Here is a 25,222-nt window from a genome sequence, read left to right on the forward strand (position 1 = left end):
AAGTCAAAGTCTGTTTGACTCACTGAGCCAATTCAATCCTGACATTTTGTATGCACCACTAGGATCTGTACTCTCAAAACATGCTGAAGGGGATTGAGTCACTCATTCTTAGTCATTCCAGACCTACCACACTCAGTTTATATCAGAGGTGACCTCCTTGTCAGATTGGAAGTACAGGTGAACAGAATCAATCAGGTCCTCTGGTCTCTGACACGAGGACCCCACCTACTCCGATCCAGAGTATCTAAAGTCAGGCCAACTGATCCCTGATGCATGTCAGGTGATGAGTGATGGTCACATCACTATACCCGCCAACCTGAAGAATGCACCGCTCCGCCTCGTGATACATCCGGGACAACGGCTCCAACACCAACAGGTTGTCTCCCAGCCATCCAAGCTTTTCACCAAGTTGGGACTGTCCCTTGAAGCTACCCTTCTGAGCCTCAGAAACTGGACAACTCACTTGGTGGTACATAATCACACTGCCAAAGACATTTTGATTCCTAAAGCCACCCCACTGGGCTGATGACTCAGCACTGACTTTCAGGACATTGAGCTGAACATTCCAGTCCTCTGCCAAGTTCCTCCATTACTTCTCCCCTGTTCACAATGGGGCTGTAGTGTAGCATTAGGTGACAAGAGTGAGTTTTCATGCTAACATTACCCCATTATCATCATGTTATGTGATGCCTGTTAGCACTGTAAAATGCAGCAGCTCTAGCAATTTTTCATGCTAAACTTAGGCTATTAACATATCGTTAATAAAATATATATTTTAAGTATTCTTATTTTTGGGACTTTTGGCTATATCAGAGTGGATTTATCCACGGGGATTTCACTAGTGGCCGCACATTTTAATCTATTATCAAAACATGACATGGGTTCACATTCAAGAAAAATGTTAGCACACATTTTACCTAAAAATGACAAGGAAAGACTCTGAGGTGGACTATGTTTTATTGCAATATAGCTAAAACAGAGGACTACGCTGGCTGCTTGAACATTGGATCTTCAGCCATGACATCCTCCAACATGGAGCCTCCAAGCTTAACAGCGGGGCAGCCAGCCGCCGTGGAGGTAGGGAAAGGCAGGATTGTGGATTCTGCTTTTCCAGAGCTATGTGGATCTTGGATGATGGACATCGTAGTTGGCTCGTCAGGGGCTGGAGCATCAGCGACTGCGGCGTCGGGGTCTGCAGCGGGCTGATCAGGAAAGGAGGGGATGACCATAGGCACGTCCACGTCCAAGGCAGGCAGTACCGTCACATTGCCCTCTGGATGGTCATGGTGGGTGGTTTCATGGGGGTGTGTATGATGATGGTGGTGGTGCTCATGGTCATGTAGGTGAGCATGCTTGTGGTCATGGTCCAGTGCGATCTCATGGTCGTGGTCATGGGTTGGCACACTAGCATCGTGGTGGTAGTTGTGATGGTGGTTTGGCGAGTCACCGCTGTGATCTTCTGCCTGTGCATGGTGAGCGTGGACGTGGTCATGGTTGTGGCCATGGTCGTGAGAGTGGTCATGAGCGTGCCTGAATGCACTGCCTGTACTGTGGTCATGAGTGTGATGGTGGTCACTGGTATTACTGTGCTTGTGGACGCTGTCATGATGTTCATGGCTCTTGGTATGGTCGTGCATGTGGTCATGGTTATTGTTTGGGTCATGTGCTTTCGTGTCATTGTGAGGGTGATCAGTTTGTCCACCAAGATTGTGCATCTTTTTCTCATGTTCAGCAGCCTGGAAAAAAGATTACGACAGAATTAGTCACCAAAATACAACAGTTTGCTAATTCTACAATTTTTATGTAAGGCCATCTGGCTGTTCTGTCTAAAAATAACTATCAGCTATTTTTTGGTGCCCCAAAATGTTCAAGAATTAACCTTGCAACTGCAGAGCAGGTATGAGGAGTTGGGACCAATACATAGACCAAGCTTCAAGTTCTGGTTTGACATTTCATCTGCATTGTCCCAAACCCACCCACCTGTAACTGGTTAGTGGCCTTAGCTGGGGAAGTAACCTGGGTCAGACTAGCATCCTGCCCAGATGGGGTTATCCCTTTCACACTATTGTCCCGAGGAATAAACACCAGCACCAACGGGCCTCAGGGTCTATATAGGACTTTCTTCTTACTTTTAACCAAAGTAATACCCTTATTACTACTACCAAGGTGCCCTTAAGCAAGGCTCTTTATCTCCAGTAGGCCCAGTGGTTGACCTTTATGGGATGCTCACCACCCAAGTCACCAAGCCAACACTAAGCTGCAGTAAATTACCAACAGGGGATATTTAATATACACTTGTTCGTTCTTGTTCTTCTTGAATGTGAGGTTTCTCCTCATATGGGGAATCTCCTTTCTGTCTTTCTGAGGAAGCCTAAGCACTCCAGACACAAAAAGTCCCTTTTAAGATGTTCTCCCCTGTGCTATTCTGCCATTTCAAAGATTAGTCAAAGGTAAATTAGAAAAAATTGGTCAAAAAATGTTACTTGCATCAAGGCATGGTAAACATTGAAGAGACAAGATATGGTTTACCTCTGATTCATAGATCTCACACTCCACATTGACTGTATCATTATCATGAATGCCAACAGGACCAACTAGAAACTGCGGATGGTAATGAGAACCCTTGCAGAAACCTTTGTGCTGCACAGAGGAAAACACAATAACAAAGACACAAGAGCGGAGAGGGATTATGCTATGATGACATTTACAAGTCAAAATGAACATGCAAGAAAAATCTCTTGCTTATCATTGATATCAACTCGAAATATTAGACCTTGTTTGCACTATTCTTAAACTTATTCCTGCTCAACACCTCTTTCCTACATGAAGCATTATTTATGAAGAAAGAGATGAAACTGACTGCATGGTAGAGTGACACCAAAGACATGAAATACCACAATTTTGATATCTTTTTGCTTGTTACAGGTTCACTGATGATGAACGGTGTACAGCCAGAGATTAAATATTTTAGTGCAGAGATGCCAGACTTGCATGTCGGTATAGCTTAAAAAGTTATTTCTGAAAGCAATGAAAGGCATCAGTTGCTGATTATGTATGACTTCATCCTATGAGCTTTGTGTGACTTCATTATAAACTCATTCATACACATTCAATCATGAAGTCATTCAATCACAAATATTTTGCTAATCAGTGTATGCTTTTCATCATCCATCTAGGCTTCTTGGTTGTTGAGAGATACAAAAAAAAAAAGTTTTTCAGTTCAAGTTTTCCTCGATTTTGACATTTGACTTTTGGCCAAACTACTCCACAATGTAATCACCTCAACATCTCTATATGAACAATATTCCACACAGCTTTCATCCATCTCGGCTTCTTGGTTGTTCAAATCAAGTAAAGTCTGTGAACATGCGCTGGTGCTGTGCTTCACCGTACCCACAACACCATGGAACCGCTTTGGGTCCTGGATAGCAGCCATCCAGGCAGACATTTGATGTGTGTTGCTTGGTTGTTGAGATACACAAAAAGGTTGTTGCCTCCTTCATAAATTCACTGGTTGCCTCTCCATGTTGGTGTGGACCAGCAATCTGTGTCCATCCAGCAATTTCTTTTTTACTAAAATGCATCCAATAAAATGTGTTGTCCACTGCATGTTTATCTTTTCCTCTTGTATATTTTAGGGATTTAAAAGTCCTTGTGTTAAGTAACAACACAGGCTGTGATGTGCACAAGTGCTAAACTGAGCTTTTGTCCATTGTTAAACTTGCCCTCAGGGGAAACACTGTGTTACAAAATGAGTTCCACATACAGAAGAAAAAAAAACAAAAAACCTGATATAAATTCTGGTGCAAGCCTGTATATAGAGGGGGTTCAGGAACCCCCGAACCCCCCCCCCCCGAGAATTCTGCAGATTTTTTTCTGCTGATTTTTTTCTGATCTGGATATCAATGTTATGTATTTTCTTTTCATTGATAATAAGCAACAAGCACTAACTGTTACACAGCTATTATCACACACCCTCAAGTTTCAATTTCCTCTGCCAGAGTAATCCCTTAAGTGATGAAAGGGGAAACTGCTAGATAAAATTTCCCATGGGGGTTGAGAATTTTTGCTCCCTGGTCCCTATCCTCCTCTGATATCAAACAGATTAGTAGGCTTCTAAATACCCATGTAGACACACAATTACACTTGTCTGGTTTATAAAAACATGTTTGTATGTATAAGCTGAGAAATAAAGGGAGCTTCTCCTTCGACTTGCAAATACTGTAAAGGTGCAAATATTCGCGTGGGATTTATTATGCGAATTTCGCGAGTTAAACAAGGTCGCCAAATTAAATATCGCTATTTTAATACATAACGTACATATACGTACATATTCATAATGTAAACGCAAATATTAATACCGCTAAATACGAGGTCTGTTAGAAAACTATCCGACCTTTTTATTTTTTGCAAAAACTATATGGATTTGAATCATGTGTGCTTGCATCAGCCAAACTTGAACCTTCGTGCGCATGCGTTATTGCGTCATTCGCAACCGACAGGCAGGTATAAAGTCTGCATTAATGTTATCTTGGTTCTTTCTGGGTGGTTCTTATGGCAACTGATCCAATCCCAAGCAAGGACTATTTTATAAAAATGTATTTCCTAAAATGATACATTTTGGGTTTCAAATGAAATTTATGTAGCTTTTTACCCCTTGAAATCCTCAAAAAGCTTCTGCTTCGGGGGGCTTTGCCCCCCTGAGCCCCCCACGATGGCGTTGCCCCTTGACCCCACCGGGGGCCCTGCGGCCCACTGGACCCCCAACTCAAGGATTTGAACCCCCCCTTTCCCCTTTCATTCCTATATACAGCCCTGTGGTGTAACTATGTTTTTTCCTTTTCACACTGCATTTTGTAACAGGTGAAATTTATACTCCAAAAACACAGTAATATAACATTTTAAGGCACTCCTTAAGAACATGTTTTTAAGTTGATCTAGCAAGTCATATTTGGCAGTTCAGCCGTCCAGAGAAGATTTATTGTCATGATCAGAGGACTTTCCACCAGAGGTTTCTTTAGAAAGTGTTCTATGGTTGTACAAGCCCACTTTCACTTTTACAAAACATTATATTAACAGCAACAATTCTGTCTGTTGACCTTTAAGTGATGAACAAAATCCTTCGGTGTAACTCACAGCAAACTCGCAGTCCATAGGTGGACAGTTCTCAGCCGTCAGGTTCTCTGCACTCTTCTTGCAGGTGGTCTCTTGGATGATGTATTCTGCAATGTAAATCTCTGCTATGCCAAACTGAAGACACACACAGAAAGAAACCCTTCACCAAAAATTCTGCACCATTAGATATTCGATCAGCAGCAGCCAACGAGCCAGGTGGATCTTGTGGCCGAGTGGCTGATTTGATGTTTTGGTATTTGTACGTGTAGAGCTGAGAGCTGACCTGAGCGAGGGCGCGGGAGATATGGTGCAGAGTGAAGTAGTTGGTGTAATTGTTCTCTGTGTTGAACTTCTTCAGAGACAGATCAATAGTTTTCTGAATCTCAGGGCTTTGCTTGTCAAGAAAGCTTGGACAGTCCGGACACACTGCCCACAACTTTTTTGCTGAAACTGCAAACAGAGAGCATGTGTGTTAGATATGTAAGAGTACGTGCGCGCGCGCACACACACACACACACACACACACACACACATGGTCAGCCTTATATATTACATCACGCCCCGCTCACTGCAGCACTAATTTTTGCAGTTCACGTGGCACTCAGGTCAGGTAGCAGCATCACACTTTACTTACTATATAGCAGCTGGCTAGGGTGCACTCCACTAATTGCAATCCGAACGGGCCAGCGCACGCTGCATGCAAGTTAAGGCACATGTTTTTTCAATTAAAATGTACCGGCTGTGTATGGCATGCCAGGTTAATTGCAGTGATATGACATCATATCATCTTTTCATAATTATTCACTTGAGTCTCATGAATGTCACAAATTGCTCCATGAAAGTTAATGATGACAACATACACACAATGCAATGCAACTTACTACACCTTAACTACAGTGACATAAAATCTTGTACCTGGTCTGATGGAACAGTCATATTTATAGAGTTGCACCATTCTTTTCACCTTGTTTATGAAGATAACAGCATTGCACTGTCCATAAACCTGAACATACACACACACACACACACACACACACACACACACACACACACACACACACACACACACACACACACACACACGCTTTAAAAAAACCCCCCACACGGTTCTCACAAGATATCAAAAATTCAGTTTCATTTGTACAAACACCAACAGTACAGTAAAAATTAAAATTGAAATTGAAGATCAGAAAATTATAATTTGACTTTTTAGTGAAAAAAATCCAGTCAAACTGTACCGCTGTTTGGGCAAATGATCGTGTTTCACACGTCTTCCAGTCCTTCTTGCTGACAACGTGACAGGTGCTCTCCACAACGTCCAGGTTCAAGTAGAAAACCACACCACCCTCCCCCTGCAACACACACACACACACACACACACACACACACACACACACACACACACACACACACACACACACACACACACACACACACACACACACACACACACACACACACACACACACACACACTTTTTCAGTGATAGATGGAGCTGATTTAACACTGTGATAGAGTTGGTTTAACACTATTATACACTTTATTTTACAGTATGATGGCACTGATTTAACTCTGTGATAGAGTTGGTTTAACACTATTATAGAGTTTATTTTACAGCATGATAGAGCTGATTTAACACTGTGATAGAGTTGGTTTAACACTATTATAGAGTTTATGTTACAGTATGATGGAGCTGATGTAACACTGTGATAGAGCTGGTTTACCACTATTATAGAGTTTATTTTATAGTATGATGCAGCTGGTTTAACACTGTGATGGAACTGATTTAACACTGGGACATAGCTGATTTAACATTCTGGTGGAGCTGATTTAACACTGTGTTGGAGCTGGTTTAACACTATTATAGAGTTTATTTTAGAGTATAATGGAGCTGATTTAACATTGTGATGGAACTGATTTAACACTGTGATAGAGTTGGTTTAACACTATTATGGAGTTTATTTTACAGTATGATGGAGCTGATTTAACACTGTGATAGAGTTGGTTTAACACTATTATAGAGTTTATTTTAGAGTATAATGGAGCTGATTTAACATTGTGATGGAGCTAATTTAACACTGTGATAGAGCTGATTTAACACTGTGACAGAACTGATTTACATTGTGATGGAGGTGATTTAACATTGTGATGGAGCTGATTTAACACTGTGACAGAGATGATTTAACACTGTGATGGAGCTGATTTAACACTGCGACAGAGATGATTTAACACTGTGACGGAGCCAATTTAACACTGTGATGGAGCCGATTTAACACTGTGACGGAGCTGATTTAACACTGTGACTGAGCTGATTTAACATTGTGACGGAGCTGATTTAACACTGTGATGGAGCTGATTTAACACTGTGATGGAGCTGATTTAACACTGTGATGGAGCTGATTTAACACTGTGATGGAGCTGGTTTACCACTATTATAGAGTTTATTTTATAGTATGATGCAGCTGGTTTAACACTGTGATGGAACTGATTTGACACTGGGACATAGCTGATTTAACATTCTGGTGGAGCTGATTTAACACTGTGTTGGAGCTGGTTTAACACTATTATAGAATTTATTTTAGAGTATAATTGAGCTGATTTAACATTGTGATGGAACTGATTTAACACTGTGATAGAGTTGGTTTAACACTATTATGGAGTTTATTTTACAGTATTATGGAGCTGATTTAACACTGTGATAGAGTTGGTTTAACAGTGTTATAGAGTTTATTTTAGAGTATAATGGAGCTGATTTAACATTGTGATGGAGCTGATTTAACACTGTGACGGAGCCAATTTAACACTGTGATGGAGCCGATTTAACACTGTGACTGAGCTGATTTAACATTGTGACGGAGCTGATTTAACACTGTGATGGAGCTGATTTAACATTGTGACGGAGCTGATTTAACACTGTGATGGAGCTGATTTAACACTGTGATGGAGCTGGTTTACCACTATTATAGAGTTTATTTTATAGTATGATGCAGCTGGTTTAACACTGTGATGGAACTGATTTAACACTGGGACATAGCTGATTTAACATTCTGGTGGAGCTGATTTAACACTGTGTTGGAGCTGGTTTAACACTATTATAGAATTTATTTTAGAGTATAACTGAGCTGATTTAACATTGTGATGGAACTGATTTAACACTGTGATAGAGTTGGTTTAACAGTATTATGGAGTTTATTTTACAGTATGATGGAGCTGATTTAACACTGTGATAGAGTTGGTTTAACACTGTTATAGAGTTTATTTTAGAGTATAATGGAGCTGATTTAACATTGTGATGGAGCTGATTTAACACTGTGACAGAACTGATTTAACATTGTGATGGAGGTGATTTAACATTGTGACGGAGCTGATTTAACACTGCAACAGAGATGATTTAACACTATGATGGAGCTGATTTAACACTGCGACAGAGATAATTTAACACTGTGACGGAGCCGATTTAACATTGTGACGGAGCCGATTTAACACTGTGACGGAGCTGATTTAAGACTGTGACAGAGCTGATTTAACACTGTGACTGAGCTGATTTAACATTGTGACTGAGCTGACTTAACATTGTGATGGAGCCGATTTAACACTGTGACGGAGCTGATTTAACATTGTGATGGAGCTGATTTAACATTGCGACGGAGCGGATTTAACACTGTGATGGAGCCGATTTAACATTGTGATGGAGCTGATATAACACTGTGACAGAGCCGATTTAACATTGTGACGGAGCTGATTTAACACTGTGATGGAGCCGATGTAACATTGCGAAGGAGCTGATTTAACACTGTGATGGAGCTGATTTAACACTGTGATGGAGCTGATTTAACATTGTGACGGCGCTGATTTAACACTGTGATGGAGCTGATTTAACACTGTGATGGAGCAGATTTAATATTGTGGCGGAGCCGATTTAACATTGTGACGGAGCTGATTTAACACTGTGAGGGAGCTGATTTAACACTGTGAAGGAGCTGATTTAACACTGCGATGGAGCCGATTTAACATTGTGACGGAGCTGATTTAACACTGACGGAGCCGATTTAACATTGTGATGGAGCGGATTTAACACTGTGATGGAACTGATTTAACACTGTGATGGAGCCGATTTAACATTGTGATGGAGCTGATTTAATACTGTGATGGAGCTGATTTAACATTGTGACGGAGCTGATATAACACTGTGACGGAGCTGATATAACACTGTGACGGAGCGGATTTAACACTGTGACGGAGCTGATTTAACACTGTGATGGAGCTGATTTAACATTGTGACGGAGCTGATTTAACACTGTGATGGAGCTGATTTAACACTGTGATGGAGCAGATTTAATATTGTGGCGGAGCCAATTTAACATTGTGGCGGAGCCGATTTAACATTGTGACGGAGCTGATTTAACACTGCGATGGAGCCGATTTAACACTGCGATGGAACCGATATAACATTGCGAAGGAGCTGATTTAACACTGTGAAGGAGCTGATTTAAGACTGCGATGGAGCTGATTTAACACTGTGATAGAGCTGATTTAACACTGTGATGGAGCCGATTTAACACTGTGATGGAGCTGATTTAACATTGTGATGGAGCCGATTTAACACTGTGATGGAGCTGATTTAACACTGTGATGGAGCCGATTTAACACTGCGATTGAGCCGATTTAACATTGTGACGGAGCTGATTTAACATTGTGATGGAGCTGATTTAACATTGTGATGGAGCTGATTTAACACTGTGATGGAGCTGATTTAACATTGTGACGGAGCTGATTTAACACTGTGATGGAGCTGATTTAACACTGTCATGGAGCAGATTTAATATTGTGGCGGAGCCGATTTATCATTGTGGCGGAGCCGATTTATCATTGTGGCGGAGCCGATTTAACATTGTGACGGAGCTGATTTAACACTGCGATGGAGCCGATTTAACACTGCGATGGAGCTGATATAACATTGCGAAGGAGCCGATTTAACATTGTGACGGAGCTGATTTAACACTGTGATGGAGCCGATGTAACATTGCGAAGGAGCTGATTTAACACTGTGATGGAGCTGATTTAACACTGTGATGGAGCTGATTTAACACTGTGATGGAGCTGATTTAACACTGTGATGGAGCAGATTTAATATTGTGGCGGAGCCGATTTAACATTGTGACGGAGCTGATTTAACACTGTGAGGGAGCTGATTTAACACTGTGAAGGAGCTGATTTAACACTGCGATGGAGCCGATTTAACATTGTGACGGAGCTGATTTAACACTGACGGAGCCGATTTAACATTGTGATGGAGCGGATTTAACACTGTGATGGAGCTGATTTAACACTGTGATGGAGCCGATTTAACATTGTGATGGAGCTGATTTAATACTGTGATGGAGCTGATTTAACATTGTGACGGAGCTGATATAACACTGTGACGGAGCTGATTTAACATTGTGACGGAGCGGATTTAACACTGTGACGGAGCTGATTTAACACTGTGACGGAGCTGATTTAACACTGTGATGGAGCTGATTTAACACTGTGATGGAGCTGATTTAACACTGTGATGGAGCAGATTTAATATTGTGGCGGAGCCGATTTAACATTGTGGCGGAGCCGATTTAACATTGTGACGGAGCTGATTTAACACTGCGATGGAGCCGATTTAACACTGCGATGGAGCCGATATAACATTGCGAAGGAGCTGATTTAACACTGTGAAGGAGCTGATTTAAGACTGCGATGGAGCTGATTTAACACTGTGAAGGAGCTGATTTAAGACTGCGATGGAGCCGATTTAACATTGTGACGGAGCTGATTTAACATTGAGATGGAGCGGATTTAACACTGTGATGGAGCTGATTTAACACTGTGATGGAGCCGATTTAACACTGTGATGGAGCTGATTTAACATTGTGATGGAGCCGATTTAACACTGTGATGGAGCTGATTTAACACTGTGATGGAGCCGATTTAACACTGCGATTGAGCCGATTTAACATTGTGACGGAGCTGATTTAACATTGTGATGGAGCTGATTTAACACTGTGATGGAGCTGATTTAACACTGTGATGGAGCCGATTTAACACTATTATAGAGTTTATTTTAGAGTATAATGGAGCTGATTTAACATTGTGATAGTGCTAATTTAACACTGTGATAGAGTTGGTTTAACACTATTATACACTTTATTTTACAGTATGATGGCACTGATTTAACTCTGTGATAGAGTTGGTTTAACACTATTATAGAGTTTATGTTACAGTATGATGGAGCTGATGTAACACTGTGATAGAGCTGGTTTACCACTATTATAGAGTTTATTTTATAGTATGATGCAGCTGGTTTAACACTGTAATGGAACTGATTTAACACTGGGACATAGCTGATTTAACATTCTGGTGGAGCTGATTTAACACTGTGTTGGAGCTGGTTTAACACTATTATAGAGTTTATTTTAGAGTATAATGGAGCTGATTTAACATTGTGATGGAACTGATTTAACACTGTGATAGAGTTTATTTTAGAGTATAATGGAGCTGATTTAACATTGTGATGGAGCTAATTTAACACTGTGATAGAGATGATTTAACACTGTGATGGAGCTGATTTAACACTGCGACAGAGATGATTTAACACTGTGACGGAGCCAATTTAACACTGTGACGGAGCCGATTTAACACTGTGACGGAGCTGATTTAACACTGTGACTGAGCTGATTTAACATTGTGACGGAGCTGATTTAACACTGTGATGGAGCTGATTTAACATTGTGACCGAACTGATTTAACACTGTGATGGAGCTGATTTAATACTGTGATGGAGCTGGTTTACCACTATTATAGAGTTTATTTTATAGTATGATGCAGCTGGTTTAACACTGTGATGGAACTGATTTGACACTGGGACATAGCTGATTTAACATTCTGGTGGAGCTGATTTAACACTGTGTTGGAGCTGGTTTAACACTGTGATGGAGCCGATGTAACATTGCGAAGGAGCTGATTTAACACTGTGATGGAGCTGATTTAACATTGTGACGGCGCTGATTTAACACTGTGATGGAGTTGGTTTAACACTATTATGGAGTTTATTTTACAGTATGATGGAGCTGATTTAACACTGTGATAGAGTTGGTTTAACACTATTATAGAGTTTATTTTAGAGTATAATGGAGCTGATTTAACATTGTGATGGAACTGATTTAACACTGTGATAGAGTTGGTTTAACACTATTATGGAGTTTATTTTACAGTATGATGGAGCTGATTTAACACTGTGATAGAGTTGGTTTAACACTATTATAGAGTTTATTTTAGAGTATAATGGAGCTGATTTAACATTGTGATAGTGCTAATTTAACACTGTGATAGAGTTGGTTTAACACTATTATACACTTTATTTTACAGTATGATGGCACTGATTTAACTCTGTGATAGAGTTGGTTTAACACTATTATAGAGTTTATGTTACAGTATGATGGAGCTGATGTAACACTGTGATAGAGCTGGTTTACCACTATTATAGAGTTTATTTTATAGTATGATGCAGCTGGTTTAACACTGTAATGGAACTGATTTAACACTGGGACATAGCTGATTTAACATTCTGGTGGAGCTGATTTAACACTGTGTTGGAGCTGGTTTAACACTATTATAGAGTTTATTTTAGAGTATAATGGAGCTGATTTAACATTGTGATGGAACTGATTTAACACTGTGATAGAGTTGGTTTAACACTATTATGGAGTTTATTTTACAGTATGATGGAGCTGATTTAACACTGTGATAGAGTTGGTTTAACACTATTATAGAGTTTATTTTAGAGTATAATGGAGCTGATTTAACATTGTGATGGAGCTAATTTAACACTGTGATAGAGATGATTTAACACTGTGATGGAGCTGATTTAACACTGCGACAGAGATGATTTAACACTGTGACGGAGCCAATTTAACACTGTGACGGAGCCGATTTAACACTGTGACGGAGCTGATTTAACACTGTGACTGAGCTGATTTAACATTGTGACGGAGCTGATTTAACACTGTGATGGAGCTGATTTAACATTGTGACCGAACTGATTTAACACTGTGATGGAGCTGATTTAATACTGTGATGGAGCTGGTTTACCACTATTATAGAGTTTATTTTATAGTATGATGCAGCTGGTTTAACACTGTGATGGAACTGATTTGACACTGGGACATAGCTGATTTAACATTCTGGTGGAGCTGATTTAACACTGTGTTGGAGCTGGTTTAACACTGTGATGGAGCCGATGTAACATTGCGAAGGAGCTGATTTAACACTGTGATGGAGCTGATTTAACACTGTGATGGAGCTGATTTAACATTGTGACGGCGCTGATTTAACACTGTGATGGAGCTGATTTAACACTGTGATGGAGCAGATTTAATATTGTGGCGGAGCCGATTTAACATTGTGACGGAGCTGATTTAACACTGTGAGGTAGCTGATTTAACACTGTGAAGGAGCTGATTTAACACTGCGATGGAGCCGATTTAACATTGTGACGGAGCTGATTTAACACTGACGGAGCCGATTTAACATTGTGATGGAGCGGATTTAACACTGTGATGGAGCTGATTTAACACTGTGATGGAGCCGATTTAACATTGTGACGGAGCCGATTTAACACTGCGATGGAGCCGATTTAACACTGCGATGGAGCCGATATAACATTGCGAAGGAGCTGATTTAACACTGTGAAGGAGCTGATTTAAGACTGCGATGGAGCTGATTTAACACTGTGAAGGAGCTGATTTAAGACTGCGATGGAGCCGATTTAACATTGTGACGGAGCTGATTTAACATTGAGATGGAGCGGATTTAACACTGTGATGGAGCTGATTTAACACTGTGATGGAGCCGATTTAACACTGTGATGGAGCTGATTTAACATTGTGATGGAGCCGATTTAACACTGTGATGGAGCTGATTTAACACTGTGATGGAGCCGATTTAACACTGCGATTGAGCCGATTTAACATTGTGACGGAGCTGATTTAACATTGTGACGGAGCTGATTTAACACTGTGATGGAGCTGATTTAACACTGTGATGGAGCCGATTTAACACTATTATAGAGTTTATTTTAGAGTATAATGGAGCTGATTTAACATTGTGATGGAACTGATTTAACACTGTGATAGAGTTGGTTTAACACTATTATGGAGTTTATTTTACAGTATGATGGAGCTGATTTAACACTGTGATAGAGTTGGTTTAACACTATTATAGAGTTTATTTTAGAGTATAATGGAGCTGATTTAACATTGTGATAGTGCTAATTTAACACTGTGATAGAGTTGGTTTAACACTATTATACACTTTATTTTACAGTATGATGGCACTGATTTAACTCTGTGATAGAGTTGGTTTAACACTATTATAGAGTTTATGTTACAGTATGATGGAGCTGATGTAACACTGTGATAGAGCTGGTTTACCACTATTATAGAGTTTATTTTATAGTATGATGCAGCTGGTTTAACACTGTAATGGAACTGATTTAACACTGGGACATAGCTGATTTAACATTCTGGTGGAGCTGATTTAACACTGTGTTGGAGCTGGTTTAACACTATTATAGAGTTTATTTTAGAGTATAATGGAGCTGATTTAACATTGTGATGGAACTGATTTAACACTGTGATAGAGTTGGTTTAACACTATTATGGAGTTTATTTTACAGTATGATGGAGCTGATTTAACACTGTGATAGAGTTGGTTTAACACTATTATAGAGTTTATTTTAGAGTATAATGGAGCTGATTTAACATTGTGATGGAGCTAATTTAACACTGTGATAGAGATGATTTAACACTGTGATGAAGCTGATTTAACACTGCGACAGAGATGATTTAACACTGTGACGGAGCCAATTTAACACTGTGACGGAGCCGATTTAACACTGTGACGGAGCCGATTTAACACTGTGACTGAGCTGATTTAACATTGTGACGGAGCTGATTTAACACTGTGATGGAGCTGATTTAACATTGTGACCGAACTGATTTAACACTGTGATGGAGCTGATTTAATACTGTGATGGAGCTGGTTTACCACTATTATAGAGTTTATTTTATAGTATGATGCAGCTGGTTTAACACTGTGATGGAACTGATTTGACACTGGGACATAGCTGATTTAACATTCTGGTGGAGCTGATTTAACACTGTGTTGGAGCTGGTTTAACACTGTGATGGAGCCGATGTAACATTGCGAAGGAGCTGATTTAACACTGTGATGGAGCTGATTTAACACTGTGATGGAGCTGATTTAACATTGTGACGGCGCTGATTTAACACTGTGATGGAGCTGATTTAACACTGTGATGGAGCAGATTTAATATTGTGGCAGAGCCGATTTAACATTGTGACGGAGCTGATTTAACACTGTGAGGTAGCTGATTTAACACTGTGAAGGAGCTGATTTAACACTGCGATGGAGCCGATTTAACATTGTGACGGAGCTGATTTAACACTGACGGAGCCGATTTAACATTGTGATGGAGCGGATTTAACACTGTGATGGAGCTGATTTAACACTGTGATGGAGCCGATTTAACATTGTGACGGAGCTGATTTAACACTGCGATGGAGCCGATTTAACATTGTGATGGAGCTGATTTAATACTGTGATGGAGCTGATTTAACATTGTGACGGAGCTGATATAACACTGTGACGGAGCTGATTTAACATTGTGACGGAGCGGATTTAACACTGTGATGGAGCTGATTTAACACTGTGACGGAGCTGATTTAACACTGTGACGGAGCTGATTTAACACTGTGACGGAGCAGATTTAATATTGTGGCGGAGCCGATTTATCATTGTGGCGGAGCCGATTTAACACTGCGATTGAGCCGATTTAACATTGTGATGGAGCGGATTTAACACTGACGGAGCCGATTTAACACTGCGATTGAGCCGATTTAACATTGTGATGGAGCGGATTTAACACTGTGATGGAGCTGATTTAACACTGTGATGGAGCTGATTTAACTTTGTGACGGAGCTGATTTAACACTGTGATGGAGCTGATTTAACACTGTCATGGAGCAGATTTAATATTGTGGCGGAGCCGATTTATCATTGTGGCGGAGCCGATTTAACATTGTGACGGAGCTGATTTAACACTGCGATGGAGCCGATTTAACACTGCGATGGAGCTGATATAACATTGCGAAGGAGCTGATTTAACACTGTGAAGGAGCTGATTTAAGACTGCGATGGAGCTGATTTAACACTGTGAAGGAGCTGATTTAAGACTGCGATGGAGCCGATTTAACATTGTGACGGAGCTGATTTAACATTGAGATGGAGCCGATTTAACACTGTGATGGAGCTGATTTAACACTGTGATGGAGCCGATTTAACACTGTGATGGAGCTGATTTAACATTGTGACGGAGCCGATTTAACACTGTGATGGAGCTGATTTAACACTGTGATGGAGCCGATTTAACACTGCGATTGAGCCGATTTAACATTGTGATGGAGCGGATTTAACACTGACGGAGCCGATTTAACACTGCGATTGAGCCGATTTAACATTGTGATGGAGCTGATTTAACACTGTGATGGAGCCGATTTAACATTGTGACGGAGCTGATTTAACACTATGATGAGAGCACATGTGACTGCAGATCCTGTTTTACCCTGTAAGATTGTATAATTGGTTTTAAAAGCTCCAAATGTTGCTTCAATCTGGATTCAAATTGCTTGACCTCAGATTTGTTGAGACAGTCTCTTCAGTCTTTTGGTTTGAGACACTCTGGTCTCTTTGGGACTCACGTGTTTGGTGGTGTGGACGTTGGACACACGGAGCAGTTTCAGGATGTAGCCTTCCACCAGGTTGCTGTTGATCTTGGTCATGGCCTGCTCTGCAGCTCCAAGCACCACCGGGTCTTTGCATGAACCCGGCTCCATCTGCGGCTGATCCACCGGTGCGCCGTGGACGTGCACGTGAGACAACGCTAACACCAGGGACATGAACACAAAGTGCTTCATGGTGCCGAATGGAATGACTTGTGAAACTCGAGCTTTTATACCGTGCAGCTGTTCGCTGCAGGACGTCCACCCACTCGCTCATCATCACATCATCACTGACCCTCTGTCCTCAGGTAAATATAACCTTTAACCCCCACAGCTGCAGACACACACACAACTGTACCTTCAAGCTCCTATCTGAGGAATGCTGCACCAGTTGATCAGTCTGCTAATTAATCGGGATTGTGTGCTGACTTCTGCTCTGCAGTCGAGTTCTTTCTTTGGAGGTCGATCGCGACAAATGTCAGGCTGACAGCGATTCCCGCTAAACAAAAACTCCACTTTCTCAGCTGCAGCTTCTCTGATTTGTGTGAACTCACTGTGTCCGACCACGAGATGAAGAGCTCTTTGTTTGTTGCTCTTTGTTTTCTACGCCACATTCCTCCCCCCCAGCCATGATTGGTCACGCTGTCATATGACGAGTTACATCACACTGAGGACTCAGGATTCACGTGTTGCTAATGTAAAGACTTTGTTGCTAGATTGTGCGACTTTCTGAACCTCCCTAAACATCATCCTAAACATCTGACCATTTCTATTCCACACAGCCAGTTTATAAACAACAACAAAATTACTGCAATAGAATTTCCACCTGCACAGCAAAATCACCAGTGTTAATTTAACACTGGTGATTTTGCATTTAACACTGGTGCATCCAGCTATATACAAATATAGGTGTCAATTTCTTTGGGGCATTGAAAAAGCCTCTGCTGTCATTTTATCGGCAAGTGCTTGGACTTCAGCAGCCTTGTAGATCCACCATGGATTTTTCAGCTTGAGAGTTTTGCTTTGATTGTTGAAGTCAAGACTTTATCTCTTGCGAGGTCTGATTTTTCTGGAGGTTGAGGAAACCTTTTCGCGTTTGGTTGATGAGTCATTGGGGGACCTGGTCATTCTCATCAAACCGGTCCTCACTTCACTGTCACTTTATTTATTCAATGTCTCCAAAGGAGCAACGAGCTGTACAGCAATGGGTATACAGAAAAGTACAAAATAAAAAGAAAAGAAAAACACACCAGACATTCAGTACACAAGGGAGACACAGTACAGACCTGAATTGATGGAAATGGAACCGAGTTACCTAACATGATTTGCCATCAACCCAAAGTACCTGCTTCTCTCCTCTGGTCAGCATTCAGAACAGAGATAGCCACAGGTACAAAGGAGTGGTTACAGTAGTGTTCAGAATAATAGTAGTGCTATGTGACTAAAAAGATTACTCCAGGTTTTGAGTATATTTCTTAATGTTACATGGGAAACAAGGTACCAGTAGATTCAGTAGATTCTCACAAATCCAACAAGACCAAGCATTCATGATATGCACACTCTTAAGGCTATGAAATTGAGCTATTAGTAAAAAAAAAAAAGTAGAAAACAGGGTGTTCACAATAATAGTAGCATCTGCTGTTGACGCTACAAACTCAAAACTATTATGTTCAAACTGCGTTTTTAGCAATCCTGTGAATCACTAAACTAGTATTTAGTTGTATAACCACAGTTTTTCATGATTTCATCACATCTGCAAGGCATGGAGTCAACCAACTCACATTTCTTAGTTTTGCTTCAGAAACAAGTTCTCAATTGGATTTAGGTCCAGGGATTGGGCAGGCCACTCCAAAACATTAATTTTGTTTGTTTGGAACCAAGATTTTGCTCGTTTACTAGTGTGCTTGGGGTCATTGTCTTGTTGAAACACTCATTTCAAGGGCATGTCCTCTTCAGTATAAGGCAACATGACCTCTTGAAGTATTTTGACATATCCAAACTGATCCATGATACCTGGTATGTGATATATAGGCCCAACACCATAGTAGGAGAAACATGCCCATATCATGATGCTTGCACCACCATGCTTCATTGTCTTCATTGTGAACTGTGGCTTGAATTCAGAGTTTGGGGGTCGTCTCACAAACTGTCTGCGGCCCTTGGACCCAAAAAGAACAATTTTACTCTCATCAGTCCACAAAATATTCCTCCATTTCTCTTTAGGCCAGTTGATGTGTTCTTTGGCAAATTGTAACCTCTTCTGCACATGTCTTTTATTTAACAGAGGGACTTTGTGGGGGATTCTTGCAAATAAATTAGCTTCACACAGGCGTCTTCTAACTGTCACAGCACTTACAGGTAACTCCAGACTGTCTTTGATCATCCTGGAGCTGATCAATGGGTGAGCCTTTGCCATTCTGGTTATCCTTCTATCCATTTTGATGGTTGTTTTCCATTTTCTTTCACGCGTCTCTGTTTTTTTTGTCCATTTTAAAGCATTGGAGATCATTGTAGATGAACAGCCTATAATTTTTTGCACCTGCGTATAAGTTTTCCCCTCTTCATTCAACTTTTAATCAAACTACGTTGTTCTTCTGAACAATGTCTTGAATGTCCCATTTTCCTCAGGCTTTCAAAGAGAAAAGCATGTTCAACAGGTGCTGGCTTCATCCTTAAATAGGGGACACCTGATTAACACCTGTTTGTTCCACAAAATTGACAAACTCAATGACTGAATGCCACACTACTATTATTGTGAACATTATTGTGAATTTTAAGTAATTATTTTACTCCTGTGTAAAATCTTAGGAGCGGCTAGCATTTTCGCTAGCAGTTAGCTTGCGTTAGCTATTTCGGACCCCCATCATCATTTTTTCATTTCATTTTTTTACACTCCTGTTAGTTAATTAACTGTTTAGTGTATTTTATAGCCGCTGCTTTTTACCTGTTTAATACTTCTGTTAGCTTTTCAGTGTAACTGCTGTGAATTTTAATAAATTTATTTGCGTCTGTGTGAGCCTTAGGAGTGGTTAGCTTATCCATTATTGGTTAGCTCGTGTTTGCTTGGCTACATTCTTGAATTTCTTAGTGCACAAAGTACACTACTAATTGTAGAGAAGCTTGAAGAAAATTCTTCTCTACAAGAGTCAAGACAGAAGTCAGACCACCAGAGCAAGAATTTTAGCTGAGGAAGCTTCTGCGATTTGAAGCGAAACGTCCTCACGTCAAGCAACCCAGTCCAGTCGAAGATTCAAGCTTCTCTACTATGGAAACCACCTGGACAACTGAGAGCCTACACAGATACACTACTAATTCTACTTTACACCCTCCGTAAATCCTGCGTGATGTTGGAAGATAGGGTACTGCTTCCGTAGTCATGTCCATAAAAATCATAGAGGGATATGCTTTTCAAACTTAATACCCATTACTATATTGGATGATGTTGAAATTGAGGATGGCCCAGTGGTTGTTCCAGCAATAGCAAAGATTTCGTGTCTGCTACCTACAACGCGAGTGGAATGTCTTAAACTTAAACCTACTTCTAGGCATCTTACATATGCTACTCTGGAACCACCCCTAAACCAAAACAGTTCAACTGTCAACCCCACTGAGGTCCTTAGACTGGGTCTCATTAACATAAGATCATTGTCCTCAAAATCATTGTTGATCAATGATCTAATTATTGATCATCACTTAGATATGATTGGGCTATGTGAAACCTGGCTTAAACCTACAGCTGTCCTCCCCTTAAATGAAGCCTGCCCACCAGCTTATACATTTACTCACATCCCTCGTGATGCGAAGCAAGGCGGGGGTGTTGCCCTTATTAATAAATCTAGGTTTAGCTTATTAGCTGTTGGGGGTTACAAATATCACTCGTTTGAGCATCTGATTCTCCACTCTGCTCAGGATATTACACATTGCCAAGGTCAGAAGAATAAAAATCAGTTTTATTACTTTGTCACTGTATATAGGCCTCCTGGCCCATATTCTGAATTCTTCAATGAATTTGGTGCGTTCATCTCTAACTTGTCAACTAGTGTAGATAACATTCTGATCATTGGTGACTTTAACATTCATATAAATAAGCCTTCTGATCCCCTCTGCAAATCATTTATGGAAATTGTGGATGCATTAGGATTTCGGCAATGCATTCGGGATTCAACGCACATTAGTGGAAATACCCTGGATCTGGTTCTCGCACGTGGTATTGCTGTCACGAATATTGACATCATGCCTCTTACATCAGTGGTGTCTGATCACTCACTTATTAAGTTTACAGTTTCGCTGCCATGTTTAGTGGAACAACAACCTTATATATCATTACGGCAATGCATCAACTCCTCAACTAAGACTGAACTCAAAGCTAGACTGCCTGATGTCTTAGCTTCGCATTTGACAAATACCCAGTCAGTAGACAGACTTGTGGATAGTTTAAACTCAGTGCTCAAAACTACACTTGACATGATTGCACCACCTGTGTTAAAACTACGCTCCCCCAAATCACAGTCACCTTGGTTCAATGATTATTTGCGTGACCTCAAGCATAAAGCAAGAGGTCTAGATCGGAAATGGCGTCGTTCAAAATTAGAAGTATTTCACCTTGCGTGGCGTGATGCTATCTTAGACTATAAGCATGCATTACTGGCTACAAAGCAGACTTACTACTCTGATTTGATCAACAAAAACAAGCATAACTCAAAGTTCTTGTTCAACACGGTGGCAACACTTATGCATGGACAACCACCTGTAGTTTGCTCTCGTTTTACAGCACAAGATTTCCTGGATTACTTTGGGAAGAAAATAGAAGACATCAGGTTAAACATATCCCAACATGCCTTAATCCAGCCACTACACCCTGCTATTGAGGTGGGCGCCACTACTGAGGTATTACCTAGATTTACAGAATTTGATAGTATCTCACTAGGCATACTGACAAAACTCGTAACGTCAACAAAAAGCACAACCTGTTTATTTGATCCTATACCAACAAAACTGTTTAAGGACCTGTGGTCCACTCTTGGGCCGACTGTGCTGGAAATTATTAATCTTTCTTTAACTTCTGGATCTGTTCCTAAATGTTTCAGATCTGCAGTGATTAAACCATTACTTAAGAAACCTAATCTTGACCCTAGTGTATTGACAAACTATCGGCCGATATCAAATCTATCATTTTTCTCTAAAATTCTGGAAAAAGTGGTGTCACGGCAGCTCGTAGACTATCTTACTGAGAATAATCTCTTTGAGCCACTGCAGTCTGCTTTTAGAAAATATCATTCCACAGAGATGGCTCTCACTAAAGTGGTGAATGATCTTCTGCTTACAATGGATTCGGACACCACTACGATTCTGTTGCTGTTAGATCTCAGTGCTGCATTTGATACAGTGGATCATCATATTCTACTTGATAGGCTGGAAAATCATTTTGGGATTACTGGGAGTGCCCTTGCATGGCTGACGTCACACTTGACCAGTCGTTCTCACTGTGTTTTGTACAGTAACACTACCTCTAACCTTACTGACATGAAATTTGGGGTTCCACAGGGGTCTGTCTTAGGCCCCCTGCTTTTCTCCCTTTATATAGCACCCCTTGGCCACATATTGCGGCGTTTTGGGATTACCTTTCACTGCTATGCAGATGATACTCAGTTATACAAATGATGAAATGATGGTTCTTGGTCCAGTTAATGCTCAGCCTTGGCTCGTGTGTCATACATCACATTGACAAAGTGAGGCACCTTGGGGTAATTTTTGATCCTTCGTTGTCCTTTGGACTCCACATTAGAAATATTACTAGGACTGCTTTCTTCCACCTGCGAAATATAGCGAAGATTCGTCCCATCCTGTCTATGGCTGATGCTGAGACCCTGATCCATGCATTTATCTCTTCTAGATTGGACTACTGCAATGTTCTATTTTCTGGTTTACCGCAGTCTAGCATTAGGGCTCTCCAATTGGTTCAAAATGCTGCAGCCAGACTTTTGACACGAAGCAGAACGTTCAACCACATTACACCCATTTTGGCATCCCTTCACTGGCTTCCTGTCCCAGTAAGATCAGATTTTAAGGTTCTGCTACTAACCTATAAAATTATTCATGGACTGGCACCTCCCTACCTAGCTGACCTAATTAAACCTAACGTACCAGCCCGGGCTTTACGTTCTCAGGGTGCAGGACTACTTTGTGTCCCTAAGGTGAATAAGAAGTCTGTGGGTCACAGAGCTTTCTCTTATCGTGCCCCTGTTCTGTGGAATGATCTCCCTGCATCAATAAAACAGTCAGATTCTGTGGAGACTTTCAAGTCCAGACTTAAGACGCAGTTATTTTCACTTTCATATGACTAGCATACTGGTACAGTTTTGTTTTACACTTTTTACTCTTTTAATTCATTTATTAGTAATTGGAGCGGGCCGCGGCCTCAACTTTACCTAAATTCTGGGTCTTTTATTGAAGTTTAGGGCTAGTGGCCGGCGATCACCTTAGTATTTCCTGTTTTTCTTGTTGTTTAATGCTGGCAAATTATACAGTGTTTTTTTTGTCTTTCTGATGCCTGATTCTGTTTTTTCTCTATGTTTAAGGTGCAGCTTCATCCAGAGATGGGAGTTGTGTTCGTGTTGGCGATCCTGTCCTGTGCGCCAATAGCATTTCTTGTATATTTGTCCATGAATTGTTCTGTAATTTATGTTTGTAGCATGGCCCAAGCAGAGGGTTACCCCTTTGAGTCTGGTCTGCTTGAGGTTTCTTCCTCAGAGGGAGTTTTTCCTTACCACTGTTGCTCTGGGGGTTGGTAAGGTTAGACTTTACCTGTGTGAAGCACTTTGAGGCAACTCTGTTGTGATTTGGTGCTATATAAATGAAAATAAATTGAAAATTGAAATTGAATTTCTTTTTTTTTTTTTTTTTACTAATAGCCCAATTTCATAGCCTTAAGAGTGTGCATATCATGAATGCTTGGTCTTGTTGGATATGTGAGAATATATTGAATCTACTTGTTTCCCATGTTACAATAAGAAATATACTCAAAACCTGGATTAATCTTTTTAGCCACATAGCACTAATATTATTCTGAACACTACTGTATATCTGTTGCTCCTCACTGTAGGAAAGCTAAGCCTTGCTCCAGATGGAAAATAACAAAATTCCAAACCATGGAGAGGGTGGGCCGATCAGAGAAGATCCTCTGAGCTTTCCTCCTCATCTGTCTGGAAAACAAGTCAGACAGTGAGGTCTGCTGGGCCCCCAAGAGCTTGCTGCACAATTTTACAATGTTGTGAAGTGGCTTCCTTGCTTTAATGCTGAGGTTTCTGTACAAGCACATCATCGAAAAAGTTAAAACCGATTCAACACAAGATTTATAAAACAGGGTCATTATTGTCCTGTCCACTTGAAAACATGACAACTTATGAAGACAAAACAGATGCTGCTGACCCTTCTTATACAGCAGATCTGCATTGTCAAAGTTCAGCTTGCTATCTATCAGCATTCCCAAGTATTTATAGTTGTCCACATGCTCCACCTGTTGGCCATTGATTGTAGTGGTTTTGGGTGAGATCATCCATTTCCGAAAGTCAATAACCATATCTTTTGTCTTGACAACATTCAGCTGCAAGGAGTCGTAACACCACTGAACCATATCTGGGGCCATGTTCCCTTTCATCACCATGCAGGAGACTGATTATAACAGAATCATCTGCAAATTTTAATATATGGGGATTCTTATAGTGGCTGCGGCAGTCATTTTTATACAAAATATACAAGACAGGGGACAGCACACAACCCTGTGGTGAGCCAGTTGAGGAAAACAAAACATCAGAAAGGCAACCATTTACCCTCACTCACTGAAATCTCCCTGTTAAAAAGTTCAAAATCCAACCTGCCATAGTAAAATCCAGTTTAAAATCCTTAACAAGCTTATTTATTAAAATATGTGGTTGGATAGTGTTAAAAGCAGAAGAAAAGTCTAAAAAAAGAAGACATGCATGTGCCTTAGGACTTTCTAAATGCTTCAGGACCAAATTTAAGAGGGTGGCAGTAGCATCCTCCACGCCTCGACCAGCCCTATAAGCAAACTGAAGAGGGTCGAGTAAATGCTCTATCTGGGAAAGAAGTTCGTTCTTCATCAATTTTTCAAAAGATTTCATAACTAGTGAAGACAGAGCCACAGGTCTAAAGTCATTGAAGACCTTGGGGGATTTGATGTTGGCCACAGGGATTATTGTGCTTTGTTTCCAAACATTAGGAACCCCCTGTTCGTTGACTGACCTTTGAAATATATC

General features: G+C 40.7%; 1 protein-coding gene across 1 annotated transcript in view; it reads right to left on the reverse strand.

Moving 5' to 3' along the window:
• LOC117518323 (fetuin-B-like) overlaps positions 1-17,180 on the reverse strand; it is a 34,409-nt gene extending 17,229 nt beyond the window's left edge. The window contains exons 1-7 of the mRNA XM_034179424.1: positions 16,926-17,180; positions 6,354-6,467; positions 6,031-6,118; positions 5,399-5,565; positions 5,137-5,250; positions 2,530-2,640; positions 1,158-1,736 (exon numbers count right to left, since the gene is read on the reverse strand). Of these exons, the coding sequence (XP_034035315.1) occupies positions 1,158-1,736; positions 2,530-2,640; positions 5,137-5,250; positions 5,399-5,565; positions 6,031-6,118; positions 6,354-6,467; positions 16,926-17,141 (1,389 nt within the window). The 5' untranslated portion in view covers positions 17,142-17,180. The remainder of the gene's footprint in view (positions 1-1,157; positions 1,737-2,529; positions 2,641-5,136; positions 5,251-5,398; positions 5,566-6,030; positions 6,119-6,353; positions 6,468-16,925) is intronic.
• Positions 17,181-25,222: the final 8,042 nt, after the last annotated feature.

Source organism: Thalassophryne amazonica, chromosome 10, assembly GCF_902500255.1.
Source record: "Thalassophryne amazonica chromosome 10, fThaAma1.1, whole genome shotgun sequence".
Taxonomy (NCBI): Eukaryota; Metazoa; Chordata; class Actinopteri; order Batrachoidiformes; family Batrachoididae; genus Thalassophryne; species Thalassophryne amazonica.